General features: G+C 49.8%; 1 protein-coding gene across 9 annotated transcripts in view; it reads right to left on the bottom strand.

Moving 5' to 3' along the window:
* MBNL1 (muscleblind like splicing regulator 1) overlaps positions 1–14,978 on the bottom strand; it is a 64,420-nt gene that overhangs the window by 44,047 nt on the left and 5,395 nt on the right. For all 9 annotated transcript variants that reach the window (XM_066193617.1, XM_066193615.1, XM_066193618.1 and 6 more), the window contains exon 2: positions 1,848–2,719. In XM_066193617.1, the coding sequence (XP_066049714.1) occupies positions 1,848–2,021 (174 nt within the window). In that variant the 5' untranslated portion in view covers positions 2,022–2,719. The remainder of the gene's footprint in view (positions 1–1,847; positions 2,720–14,978) is intronic.

Genomic DNA, 14,978 nt, shown 5'->3' with positions numbered 1-14,978 from the left:
AAGGGCCAGTCACGCTGCCGGGGCTGGGGAAACCAGGCCAGGCCCCGGTCCATGCCCTCTTCCACAGATACCGGCCCACGCTGCCGCCCGGCCCCAGCACCACCAGCATCCCCGTCCAGCAGGGAGATTTTCAGGCACTTCCAGCGACCACTGACATCATGTCGGCTCACTCCCGTGGCTGGTTTCCAGCCTCTCGGCCACATCCTGGCGCTGAGGAGCGCACGGCCAGCGGGGTCAGGCCGCGGTGGCCAGACACACGTTGCTGGGAAACCAACCCTGGACACTGCGGGTGCTGCTGCACCAGCAATCCCACCGGGGCTGTCACAGCCCCTCACCCAGGGACAGGACAGAGGCCCTGGGGACAGGCCTGTGCCCTGGCAGCACCACCATCCCCACGGGGACACCGTCATCCGCACGGGGACACCGCCGCCCCCACGGGGACACTGCCACCCCCACGGGGATACCGTGCAGCCACCAATGGCCACACCAGCACACACTGGCACTGTGTCCTGGTGGTGACACCGCAGGGCTGGGACTCCCCGCTGGCATGGCCAGCCCTGGCTCTGCTCCGACCTCCAGCACATCGTTAATGCATAAAAACATCTTATTTCCACATTTCGAAATTAATACCCTTGCACGCATTGTAATTGCTGCATTTAAAAATAAACTGGACAACACAGAAACAAATCCTTTCAGGATCTGCAAGTTAAGCCACGGCTGGGGGTGATGGAGCAGGCATTTCAGGCCTGAGAGCACGGGAAAGCGTTACCCCGAGTGCAGACAATACACATTTGGAGCTGGGGATGCTGAGGATTTACAGACCAGCTGTAAGGTGCTTCCTGCCCTGCTCACACCGCGCTGGGGCCCGGCTGGGCCACAACCTGCAGGAGCTGCTCCAGCTCCAGCTCCAGCCCCAGCTCCCTCCCAGCACGGCTGTGCCAGCAGCCAGCTCCACTTCCCGGGATCGGGGCCCAGGAGGAGAAGATCACACTCCAGAAAAAACTGACAGACAAATATTTCTGCTTCCCAAGTTTTGTTTTTTTCATGACTCCACTGGATTAGTTGTGTGCTGTTTGTGGTATGAGTATTTTACATGTTAGGTTATTTAAATAATGGAAAACCAAGGGGAGGAGCTGGGACCCGCACATTTAACACCTATCACTGACATGAAGGTTACAGTGAAACAACAGCCCTGTATCCATGGTGCCTTGCTGGGACGTGCCTCCTGTAAACCCTCTCTGCTGGTGCCATGCTTGCATGTCCAGAGGCACCTTGCCCTCTGCTAAGTGCTGTCCTTCCCTTAAACAAATGCACTTGGGAAAAAGATGGGATAACCACACCAGTGCCAACCACGGAAAGCAAGCAGGGTGCTCACAGACACCTGAGTAAGCCAAGGAGGAAAACACTCTTCTAAGGTTCACTATCAGCTGTCCAGAGACACCAACAACCCGCTGGTAGTTACGAGATGGAAACAAATCCTCATATTGCTTACGTGGTTTGTGCTATTAAAAACAAAGAATCCTCACAGTGACTTTGCTGTTTCTACGTGAAGCGCCCTTTATTCCAGCTACAGGCAGGGAATAATTTGGAGGCAAAGAATGAGCCCCTGTAGCCATACTGGAGGATCCGAGCCCTGCCAGACGTATTTTCCCTTCGTTCCCTGTATCTTTCCCCTTCCCCTGAGGAAAGCAGCAACACGAATCGACAAGCATCAATAAAATAAAAGCAGCAAAACACCCCACTGCTGGCAGCCAGCACTTGCTCCTGTTTGGCTGCAGGATTTCTCTGGCTACAACTGCTTCTTTCATTAACCACATATCCTTGAAAATAATGTAATATTTACTCACTTTCAATGAGTCAAAGCAGGCGATTACACGTCCGTTTTCAACTTGGCAGCTTTTCGATGGGTGTGCAAATTTACATTCCGTGTCTGGTCGTGAGCAAGTCCCCCTTTGGAACTCCCTACACACTTCCAGCGTTAGCCATTTTGTGTCCCGGATCGGTGTGACGCTAACAGCCATCTTTAGATTTTACAGGTAGTTAAAATTTCCAATAAAAACGGGCAAACGAGTAGCTGTACTGATAAACTGGAAATAATGAAAGTGCCACCTCCAGAACACTTTGTCACCAGAGTTCAGAGCGTGGCACCGTTCGTGGGGCTCGGGGAGGGCCGGGAGCGCCAGCCGGATGCGGGAGCGTGGCCGGGACTAGCCCCGAGCGCTCAGCATCCCGTCCTGAGTGCGGCCGCCGCAAGCATGGGAACGTGGCGGGCTCCGGCAGCGACTCCCCGGCTGCTCCCGGGGACGGCGGCGGGCAGGTGCCTCCAGGCAGCGGGCTCGCAGCGGGCTCTGCGGTGCAATCGGGATCGATTAGTTTGGCATAGACAGATGCAGCAGTTTAGAGCAACGACCGACACTGGGTTTGGGCTGGGTTTGGTTGGGTTTGTTTTTTTTTTGTTTTGTTTGGTTTTTTTTTTTTTTCCTCCTCCTCTCCTTGGCTTTCGGGCAGCAGAGCTCTGACCTTCGGGGCACACTTTAGTGCACAGTGCAGCGGCGGCGGGGGAGCGGCGCCGGACCCTCCTCCCGGCGGGCGCGGGGCTGGCAGCGGCGGAGCGCTGTCGTCGCAGTCTAGCTGGCAGCAAGCAAGGCAAAAGCAGCGGCTGCTCTAGAAGCGGTCCCAAGCAGCAGCGACGTCAGGAAAGGCACTTCTTAGTACCAACCTGTGGAGAGAAGAGACACGTTACGAGCGGGCGGCGCGGGCGCCCCGCGAGCCGCCGCCCCGCGCAGGGCACTCACGGCTGCGGGCGGCGGGGCCGGGCGGCAGCACCGCCGCGGGCCAATCGCGGCGAGCGTTGCAGCGACACTCCGGGCAGGGAGCCAATGGCGGGGGCCGTCTTATGAAAGGTCGCGCCTGTCAGACGCCGGCCGCGCCGCGCTGCCCCGAGCGCGCCCGCCGGGGGACGCGCGTGCGGCCCGGCCGGGAACGGCACCGGGAACGGCACCGGGAACGGCACCGGGAACCGCACCGGGAGCCGCACCGGCAGCGCCCGCCGGCCCTCCCAGCGGCTCGGGCCCGGCGCCGCCTGCCCGCCCGCCGCGGCTCCCCGGCTGCGGCCCGGCCGTACCGGCGGGGGCTGAACGGGACCGGCACCGCCCGGCGTGAGGACAGAGCCGAGACACGCCGACCCCGGAGCGCCTCGGCCCCGGCGGCGCCCGCTCGGACACGGCCACCGGCTCCGGGGCCACGCCGAGAGCTCGGGGGACACCGGCCGTGCCCCACCGAGCACCGGAGGAGCGCTCTGCCCCCGGCACCGCCACCGGCACCGCAAACCACCCGGCAATGAGGGCAAACCTGCCCCTCGCATGCCCAGCTCTGCCACAGAAGCCTGGTGGCACCTGCAAATACAGATCTGGTACAATGAACTGCGGCTCCTGTCCCACCCGAGGGTCCCAGCCCAGAGGACGGAGCACAGGGACCCGCGGGGCACGGCCTGGGACACACCGACAACACCAGCGACGGGGATTCTGCCAGCACTGCAACCCCAACAGCACCCTCCGCCCGCGCCAAGGGGATCACTATTCCCATTCCCGTCTTTCCGACGATGCTGCTTCATCACCTTCCTCTTTCCCACCACCCTCCAAGGCAGGTCACGGACACAGCCTCCAGAATCACACCCTGGGAAGCGATGCTGTCAGTGTGGATGCAAACCAACAGATGAGAAAGAGCTACAGCCTTCTTCTAGGGACACAGTGATCAGAACAACCAACTCCAGGGGAAGGAAAACACACCTAACAGAGCTAATGAGATTACAACAGGCACCACGGGTTCTTTGCCAGGACACTTGAAAGCATGCCACATTCTTAATTCCTGTTAGCAAGAGACAAACAACTACATAATTACTTGCAAGCACAAGTTAACAACTAAGTCTGTGTGGTAAACACAGATACTCATTTGCTTCAACTGCCTGAAACTCTGAAGTTTGGGGTCATCCTGCACCAGCAGTCACTACTCCTCAGTGCTTGGGATATTGAACTCTTAGGTCTTGAAAACTTGCTCTGTAACAAGTGTCCAGGCAAACCAGCTGGGTTCTTGCTCTTGTGCCATGATTCCCAGCCATGACAGATTACACAAAGAGATGTGAAAGCAGAGAATGTGCTGCTAGGGCCTCGTAACAACAGGTCCACCAGATCCCCCAGGCATCCCTGCATGCCCGCGCAGCAATACCAGCACATCAGAGCGCTTCTGGAGGCCTAAACACGCCTCCCAGCCTTCAGCCACGGTGCACTGCAACTTGTCCTGGATTTGCATCCTCCCACCATCACTCCTGCACTGCACAAAATGACTTGTGTCATTTTGTTAGGAACATTTGTTCCCTGTGAGACCCTCAGGGCAGGGTGCTGCCAACGCCAGCAAGGAGGGCTCTATCACAAAGCTGTGGAACAGCTCTAAGCAGGGTTTTCTCCTGTTCATCAGCTTGGTAACCAATCCATACCGAGCATTGATTTTTCCAAACACCAAGAAGAGTTAGAGCAGCAAATTGATGCATTTTATACGCTAAAGCCAATGCAAGGTAAAGGCCACCATTTCCAAACAAGATGTTTCACTCTCATTCACCCCTAACAAGAAGTGAAAGAGAGCACGAAGGCAGCACCCAAAATGAAAGCAGATGAGAACGAGCTTTTGTGCTCACGTGGACTGACAGAAGTATTCCTGCTAAGACTCCCCGAACTATGTTTTACTCCCAGGTTTGTAGTAAGTTTTCTGTTAGGATTTGGACAATCACCCACTGGAAGGGAAATCCTGCTCCTGCTGAGGTCAGTGACACACTTGTGACTGCACTGAGCCCAAATTCCACCCTTCCTTCTTCAGGCTGCCAGCCACAAAAAGAAAAGTATTACTCTAAGGAGCTGATGCCTTGAAGGTAAATCTTCAGAACACGAAGAAATACTAGATGTATATTTTGTATGAACAGTTACTTGAAGAAAAAGTCTTTTGTCATGGTTTGTTGTCTACCTGAAAACAGCCAGAAATGTCAGCTTTAAAAAGAGCCTTTGAGCAGAAATAAAGCCTGACGTCAGACCAGAGGTTTATCTTCAATATCTCCACTAAATAAAGGAAGATGTTAGCATAGAATTATCCTTTTTTATTTGCATAAACTATTTTCCCGTCACTTTGGAATTCTCTTGTGATGTTCGGTCACTAAGGAGTCCTCAGAAAGCTCCACATGCTAGAAGATGCACTCACTGTGTGCAAAACCCAGCTGATATATGTCATGTCTCCTTTGGGCTGTCCCTGGTAAGATGGGAATGACTGCAACAAATCCAGAGGGAGAACCATAGGGACAGGACAGGAAAAGGATTGAACTTTTTAATTTAATTAAAACTGATTTAGGGGTTGACGGTTTCTAGACCCCACCTAGCAGAAGAGCCAGTACTAAAGGCTCTTGTGATCCACAGGTGGGTTTTAAAGTTCACCTTTTGAAATTTGTAAGCGTTTGCTACTTGTCTTGGGAATATTGCAACATTGGTTTGGCCAAAGCAGAACCTTGCCTTCATGGAATATCAGGATACAAGGATTGAAAACAAAAAGTGATTCTCAGAAGAGACGGAAGAGAGAAATAACACAGAGAAGTCATTCCTTAGGAGGGTTAGTTGTCTCCTGAGCTGGGTCAATGAAAATGATTAAGAAGCAGCCTCAAAAATCAATGGAAAGGTTATCTGGAAATGTCCAAGAAAGTGAATCTGACCCAGAAGAGACTCCTGTTACTTCTCCTTATTGCTATAAAGAAATGTACAGACAGATTAATGATGCATTTTTCCTCCTCATTACAGTCTTTGACACAAAAATAAGCTATCTCCCTGCACTGAGAATTGCTCCCAAAGAGGAGCAGTGTTTTCACTGTTCCTGTACCTGGGTTCGCTGGACATCCCTGTCTTCTCTATCTCAGTTCACACACATCTCTCAAAGAAAGATGCAGAAAGCTGGGCAGGCAAAAAGCCCAACACTAAAGGAGAAGATGGCAGGAAGAATGCTATTTTTGTGCTCAGAGAAAGTGGAAGCTGAAAACACCAGTCTCAATGACATGAGAACTGTCAGCAAGAACAGATAATTACACAACGTGAATTCATCCACATGACAATGACTCTAATGAGATAGGAAATGGAATAAAATCAATATTCTATTTACACTGACAGGGCAGTCTCAAAGCTTGAAATTGCCAAATGTCTGTCTTTTAAATCAAGGAACACAAAATTACTGACTCCTTACAGTATTTTCAAAACACCTCTGCCAAACTCAAAGTTTGCAAATAACATATCTCAATAGAAAATTTGGAAGAGATACAGCAATTACTCCATGGCACAATTGAGGGATATAATTATAGCACTGTCACAAAATTAGGCTGAAACAATGAGCTAATTAACATCTTGTCACATAACAGTATAGGACTGGATAAAGAAAAGTATTCTTTAGTAAACTACAGCTGAAGAACCCAATTCTCTCACACTCTGGGCTGCACCCACTGCTCCCGTAGGACAGCACGGAAAAGCAAGCTGACTCCTCTTTCAATTTTGTACTTTTGTAGATTTCAGGAAGAAATGGGAGTGCAAAGGCAGGAGGAGAGAGCAGGCAGCTCTAGAGCAGGACTGCCAGGGTGCTGCAGCCTGGGCTGGATTTCACAGCTCCCCAGCCCAGCAGCCCGGGACTTGGAGCCTGGTTACAAGCACATGTTGGCTTTGAACTAAGTGCCACACCAGATTCGTAAAAAAACTGCCAACACTCCTTCTATGACCCAGATATTTTGCATGATATACATAGTTTTACTACTACTACTAGTAGTATTTTAAAGGTTTTTTTCTGTACTGTTTTAGCTCTGACAGACTTGCCTGGTGCAACCTCCCACTGACTTCAGTGGCTCCTCCGGCACATCCCCATCAGACGTGGTTTCATCTTGAGTCTGTTTCACAGTTTCTGAAACTGTTTTAGCAGAACCACCTAACTGTGACATTCCATCTGAATTTAAGACACCCAAGTGTACTCGGTTCACGAAAACTTGGTAAAAAATGAAAAAAAGAGGCAACGTGATGTACACTGTGTGTCCCAAGCACGTGCAGAAATCAGGAATTGCTCCAAGAGTTCCCAAATCAAACTGTGAACCAATTCCCACAGCAGCGCACGGGCACTGACGTACAAATCCCACAGCCCAATCCTCTCTTACTTTAGATTACAGTAATGCTATTTTCAAGTCAGAAAGTTACACTGCAAATTCCATAAGCCCTCTTTCCTTTAAGGAGCAGACAGTTACGGATTAACTGCTCTTGCTGTAATTTAAAAAATATTAAAGTCAAGAAACATGCCTGTTGATTTTTTTTTTTTTTTAATAGCCTGGGGTATATATCAATCTCTGTTACAAAATTTGGGACTTCAGGGACACAAAGCATTCAGAGTTTGACAGCATGAGCTGGATGTGTATTTCAGAGCAAGAAGAGGAACAGGCCAGTCCCTGTCTCTGGAGAAGGACGTAGCACACAAGCTGTTATTCTGTTCTTGCAACTTTATGCCAGGGACACAAGATGGGGAAGGACTACTCTGCCTTTAATCCACTTTTCATCAATTTATGCATTACAAAGCATTTACATATTCATCCCCACCCACCACTGAAGTTGCAAATACTGTTTCTGGTAATAAAACATATTCACACTGTAATTTCTTTGCCACAACATTCACATAATGTATTTTAGAAATGGGAAGTTCTCTATTATCCTGGCATAGGGGATTCCACCAAAAAAGAAGTGACATTGCACAGGCAAGTCTAAAAAGAAGTTGGTTATCTTTAAAAATAACAATAATCTATCTAGCAATTTAAGTTAAAATTCCAAGAAGTAACAAACTGAATTGAAAAATAAAACCTTTATTAAAATCAGGGTGGTTTTTTTTGTTGTTCTAATAGTAATTTTAAACATGTTGTTTCTATACAAAGATATTTGAGAGGCCATAAAAAACCCAACTATGCACCCTTCCAAAAATGACAAGCTATTTATTAATCCAACTCTTGCACATTTTGTTTGATTAGCTGCAAAGGTACACAAGCCAGGCAAAGGCAGGAGAGCAGCAGGATGACCCAGAGCAGCAGGGTCAGCCCAGGACCAGCCCCCAGCATCCCCCCAGGGCAGCACGGGGTGCACGAATAGAGCCCTGCAGCTGTAAAACCTGCCCTGCCCGCACCATGTGGGTGTGACTGTCGTGCTGGTTATCACGCCAGGCTCGGTGGGAGCCAACAGCCACATGGCAAACCCCAGCACCAGTCCCACAGCCCAGATTCAAAGCTGGGAGGCACCAGCAGCAGCAGCAAAGAGGCAGAAACTGTCCCAGAGTGACAGGTGATTTCTAACTGCACACGTGTACGAATTTACATAAAACATGATGATTAGCATCATCCATAATAAGAATCCCTACAGAAGAAAGCCACGTGCATGACTCAGCAAGGGAAGGAACCACTTCCCTGTGACACCAAATTCAGCTGATGCTGATGGTTTCAGGGAGAAGTGACCCTGAGGAGCTCTCACTGGTGAGAGGTGCAGCAGACACCAACCCTGGCTTCCCACGGCCCTGATGCCTGAGCGTCCCCTGTACTGCAAGGGAACACAGCAGCACCTCAGTACTGCTCATCTTTCCACTTACAAACTGGTTTCCACTTCCCAGTGCAGCTGCCATGTGGCCCTGGTGCAAAGGGTGGCTTTTCCTTCCCCAGAGACAGCTGGAAAAAGCAGAGGGAAAAAAGGGAAAAAAAGGAGTCCTGAGAGACCACTGCAGTCAGCACCTGATGGATCAGGACGCACACAGGGTCACTACTAACATCATTAATTTATTAATAGCAGCACTTCCTCCAGACAAGAAGCTCCTCCCTTGGCCTCACTAACTCATCCCTGGCTGGGCCACCCCTCCCACCTTTGCCCACACCAAAAACTCCAAAGTTCTTGCCCATTCACATGACAACCACTCCGTGAGGTCAATAATTCTGAGCCAGGAGTCTGGATGCAGCCACCACATCCCTGCACACATCAAATTAACTAGCCAGATTAAATCTGAACCTAATTACCAGGAACAGAACAGGCCATTCGTGTCACCTGCTCCACGCCGGTGTGTTTTCCCGCTCTGGTGACAATGCCAGCAGCTCTCCTGGCCCTGAGGACACAGGGACCACAGTGGGACACAGTTCCCTGGGGGACACCTCGCTGCTCCCTGCCTGCAGCATGACAGGCACAGTCCCAGCCAGGCCCATGGAGTCATGGTCATCAGGGATTGCTTCATCTCGCCTCTGGCTTGAGGGCAACCAGAAAGGGACGTGAGCCCAGCTCCTGAGGAACTCGTTACACCGAGTTCTGCCTGCAGCAGCTCTTAGGACTGCTCACCTCAGCTCAGCTCAGCTCAGCCATGGCAAGCTATGGCAATGCAGGGACAACCCCACGCTTCTCCCCAGGGACCAGAACATGACACAGGAATGAGGGAGAGCAGAGCCATCAGTGCAGGTCACTTTGGGCTGAAGGAATGACGGACAGCAGAACCATCAGTGCAGGTCAGTTTGGGCTGAAGGAATAAGGGACAGCAGAACCATCAGTGCAGGTCAGCCTGGACCAAAGGACTGCTGCTGAAGTGGCAAGCCAGCACCGTGGCCTGCAGCATGGCCCAGCAGCACCGGACACAGCACTGGGAGGGAGGCCCGGGACTCCCAGAGCTCCGCAGCCACGGCAGCGTCCCCGAGTGACAGCACTGCCCTGCTGGGGACACCTGGAGCAGTGAGGCACTGCCAGCTCAGTGCCATGACAACACTGCCCGACTCCGGGCTCCAACATGACTCACAGGCAAGGACAGTCCTGGAAAACACTCCAGCATCTGCTGGGAGACAGGAGACACAGCCGACTGCATTTGCACTCACAGCTGTTTCGCAGGGAATCTCAGATCCAAAATAGAGCACTTTCAATGCTTTGATTCATTCTGGCCTTACATTTAATTTATGTTTATGATCACATCCTTCCAGGATAATAAAAAATTGTACAACTTCTCAGAAAATACAACAGATCTATATAATATACAGATATATAATCTATAATCTGTAACTAATTTCATTAGTTACATAAGAATCTAAACCATGGAGAATGGGATTTTTAATTCTCTCTGCTCCGTCACCATCTGAGGTATCAGAGATGACTTACACACTAAGCACAAAATGATTTCTCCATACACAGCAAAACTAAATCAGTTTAGGAGACACTTTCCTTGACTTAATAGAGATCCCTACATATACAGTGCTCAGCAGCACAGAAACACTTACAGATGTGATTAATTTTGGATCATGACCAATCTCACACAAACTAAACAAATACACGTGTCTTCAGGTACCAAGCAAAAGCTCCAAATCAGTCACTGGTATTAAAAAGAAGCAATAAAAACTGCATGACTTTTATTTTAGGAAAGCAGTGGAAAACATCTTTGAGACAAGTTTTTAATCAGTATTTGCTTTAGTACATTGTTACGCTTGTTCATTTTGAATGATGGCATGTCCACAGCTATCGATACCAATAATGAAAGTTTAAATTTCTACTCTTACACAAAAATCACCACATATTTGGAAAACAGCCTCTGAAATGACTTAAGAAAACCTAGTTTTTATAAAAGTGGTGATTAAAGACAGAATGCTCAAAAGTTGTAGAAAACAAACCAAATCCAAAGCAATAATTTCGTCAGTCATGCAGAAAAATGAGTGAAAGAAGTTCAAGTGCTTGTATTTCTGTTCTACCATTAGCTGTATTTAATTAGAAGAATTGAACAGAGCTGTGTCTACTTTTCGCAACAAAAATCACATCATTAAAGATTTATTTATTGAATATATTTGCACATGAATACAGGAGCTCAATAAAATGCTGATAAGCAGCAAACAAGATATCTGCCCCGGGCCTTCCTTCCCAGCAGCCTGCAAAGCTCCAGCACCACAGCAAGCACCCGCACTCCCAAAACAACATTTTTAACTGCTACACATCAAAAAGCTTTTGAAAAATACATAATTACATTATCAGGATCACAGAGTCACTACCTTTGATTTTTCACTGCTTGAAAGAAGACTCAAAGTCCACTGAAGCTGTGCCTACGTTTGGAGCACGGAAGGACTGCCATATGAAATTACAGGTAGAGTACCAGACTTCACTGAAAACCAGAAGCGGCCACACAAAGTCAAGAATGCTGCCCAGGCTGTAATAAACTCTTCCACACACTGGAATCAACATTTTTTGTTCGGATTTTATTCCAAGAGGGTCACAGAAGAAAAAACAGAGGGTTTATTTCTCCCCAGAAAGCCCTGCCGTGTTTATCAGTGCGTGCAGCCGACGGGACCTTCCTCCCCTGGCAGCAGAGGCGCGGGCAGTGCTGAGGAAGAGGAAGGGCGGGTGGCCCTGCACAGCACCTCTGCCAGCGCCTGCGCACACCCCGACACCTCCTTTATATGGGCAAGCCCGGCCTGCTGCTGTGCCTTGGGCTTGGCAACCTGCTCGGAAAACCTGACACACGTGCCTGGAGCAGCCGCCGTGCCCGGGGAGCGCCCGGGGAGCGCAGGGTGCAAGGCTCCACACCTCGCCTGTACCTACACCCACCTGACACGGCACACTCCACGTGCTCCCACAGCAGCTCACTCGCATTTAGAGGAAGAGCTGATCTCCTGGAGCGCCGGGCACTGTCACTGCAGTGCAGATAACGCCACTGCAGCAGCCTCGGGAGCACATCCCACGGGGGCCCATCCCGAGCCTGGGCTCTCACACCACACACACAGCAGTGCCCAGGGCCTTGCAGGACTAGGCTGGGCAGTTCTGACCGCTCTCCCTTTTTTAGAAGGAAAAAAAAATTCCAATTAACTTCTCTGGAAGCAGGATTGGGCCCAGAGCCCACAAATGCTCTGGGTTCCCAAGTCCTTACTCACGGCTCGCAGTTGGGCTGGCAGGCGCGGGGACGGCAGCGCGGCAGGAATGCGCCGAGCTGCTGCGGGAGGGTTTGGGAGCCCGGGGCCAGCCCTGTGCTCCAGCCTGCCCCATCCCAGCCAGGGCTCCCTACGTGCCGCAGCAAACACCAGCCATGTAGGGTACAGACGCTGCCCTCACCCTCCCCAGCCCGGCCCAGGGGGAATGCAGATGCCATCAGCTGCCTCCTGTGCAGGCTCTGCAGGCAGACCTGAACCCACAGCCACCCAAGTCAGGACATGCTATTTATAATGCTTTCAACATTTCACTTTTCTCTGCAAATAATACCTGCTCCAAGTTCAAGTCCAAGGCATATTTCGCCTTGCCAGATGATCTGCGACCGTCTCATGACTTATTACATTGTTATCGCTGCTAAGCTGAGCAAACAGGGCTGCTAAGTCTATTAATCTTCTGAAACACCAAGTCTGAAGCTGTAGAAACAAAACATCTCACTACAAGATACATAAAATGTGCTATAGAGAGATAAGGGGGGAATTCAGTGCACGCTCTGCTAAGTTTTTTCTGTGCCACTGCAAGCAAGACTGACGCACTTCTGCAAGAGCCGACTCTGGATGTAACACCAACAAGTTACATAAGGGAAAAGAAATTCCTTTTACAAGAGCAGCCTGCCCCAGGGCGGACGGCGAGGTACACTTCCCACAGGAAAACCTGGACACTGCCACCTGTACACTCACAAGGAGGACTGATAGAAGCAGCCTGGCCCAGCCAGGCGCACCATGCACAGCTGTGCAGCTCTGCTCAGAACGCCAAAGGACTGGACATATTTCAACCCATCTAGTACTTCCTGCTTTTCATTCTGCGGAAATTCATTCAGCTACTCATATACACCTTGCATATTTATGTATCAAAATAATTTTTCTGAGAAAACAAGTATTTGGCCTATTTGCCCAAAGCAAAGGTCTCAAGAGCACACAGGATTCATACATTTTATCCCAGTGCTCAGATCAGGGCAGTTATAATCTGGCTACACAAAACTCAGGCCCAGCTGCCTCAGTTTTCCTGTACAGCCTGTACATTCAAACCAAAATGAAGTCAAACTGCAGGATTCTGCACCCTTGTGACAGAAGTGCTGTCACCTTACACACGGCTGCTGTTCTTACTAATTTGTACCAACGGCAATTTTACCTTAAAAAACTCAAGATTAATCAAGCTGAATTATGAGAACTCGAGTTAGATTTTACTGAGGATAGATTATACCTATTGCAAACTTTTTTTTTTCTTCCCAGCTACTTAAAATAAAGATACCTTGGATAAAAGTATTCTTCTATAAGAATTAAATTCACAAAATCTGAAATGTGGACTATTTCACAGGGTAGGAGTTGACAGAAAGTAGACATTTAAAAAAATTAATTGACCCTTTAGGAAAAGCAATTCTTCTGATAGATAGCTAGTGGGATTTCACCCTGGGCTCAGCACACATCAAACCCAGCCCCCAAACTGCCCAACGGGCAGAGGAAACCTGGTCCCTGTCAGCCTGCCCCAGCTCAGGGTGCTGCTGGCACTCTCTTGTCGCTGCCTCTGAAGCTGCTGAAGAGACTTCAGAGCATCTTCAGCAGAACTTCTTGCTGGTTTGGAATGCACAGATCAGGGCAAACCAACATCTGTCACTGGCTTTTTTCTCTGAGCAAAGTACTGACCAGGACACTCCCCCTGCACAGACTGCTGAAGGGAGAGTGGGCTCCAGCATCCTCACAGGGACCACACAAAGCCTTCACCTCGCTGTATTTTCTAGTCTTAGGATGTATTGAAGTTTCATCACAACTGCAACACGGTTTTAACAGTCCCTTCTCTTTCCTTGTTAATTGCTGGGAACTCTCTTTGACACTAATGGAGTTGCAGTCGCACATATTCTCGGCAGAGCAGGCTCCAAATGTCACCGAGGACAGCATTCAAACATATTTACATGTTAATCCTTTCGGTAAATAACTATGGGGTAGGAGGAAAGATGTTGTTTACTTTGCTGCATAACTTGGGAAAATAAGTTTACAGGTTCTAATTGTTAATAAAATTAAAAACTAATAATCGTTGCTCTAATCCTTAAGGCACACAAACAGTGGAGACCACCAGCCATGTAAGGGAAGGGAGAGCCCCCTGCATAGGGCTGGGCAGAGCAGGACACACTGAAGGGTAGGAATTCCCAGGGAAGCAACTGAACTCTGCCAGATCCTCCCTCTCCCTTCCCTCCGGACAGGAGTAGTAGCAGGAATTTGCTGATAAACTCATAGCTGCAAAAATCATCCTGGGCATGAACATAAATCACAAGGAATGGGATCTGAACTTTTCCTGCAGTTTCACCTTAACAAGCTGGCCTTAGCTAACAGGCTGTTTACAGCATTCCCACCGAAAATATGCCTAAGGAAAACACCCATAAAGCCTCCGAAAGTAACAGTTACCACAAGGCCTTTTACAAGCCAACACGCATGACTTCCTCAGTGTCAGAAAATGATGTCTGCAGATTATCCACCAGCTCCTGAGCAGGAATCATCCTGAGCAGAAATCATCCACTATTCGGGAATCAAGAGGTGCTGAGGCTCATCCCCCTAATTACAGGCATCCCTGTGTCACTATCACCTCCCCACTGACATTGAGCAGCAGAAGAAAACAACTAGTCAAAGGAAATAAAAACAGAGACGGAAGCCTATGATTTAATCTGAGCTGGCCATCAGATCTTCATCTACACCACACGTGTCACAATGTTCCTGTGGCCACAGAAACCCTCCTGGACAGGGAGGCTGAAACCACACGGCCTTTACAGCCTGTCTGCTCGGGGCAGCCAAACCCCAGCCCTGTGGGGCAGCACCCTCCTCCCCATGGCCAGTGTGTGCTCCAGCTGCTTGCTGGCACCCATCTGCATCTCCTGCACTTCACTGTTACACTCCAGGCCTTCCAACACAGGCAGCTCCACGGACAGGGAAGTCAGAGCAGCACCTGACACAGGGAAGCAGCGGGACACGG

This window comes from Chamaea fasciata, unplaced genomic scaffold (assembly GCF_029207755.1).
Source record: "Chamaea fasciata isolate MVZ Bird 193981 ecotype frontalis unplaced genomic scaffold, bChaFas1.0.hap1 SCAF_11, whole genome shotgun sequence".
NCBI classification, from domain to species: Eukaryota; Metazoa; Chordata; class Aves; order Passeriformes; family Sylviidae; genus Chamaea; species Chamaea fasciata.
This window is presented reverse-complemented; position numbering and strand designations above follow the sequence as displayed.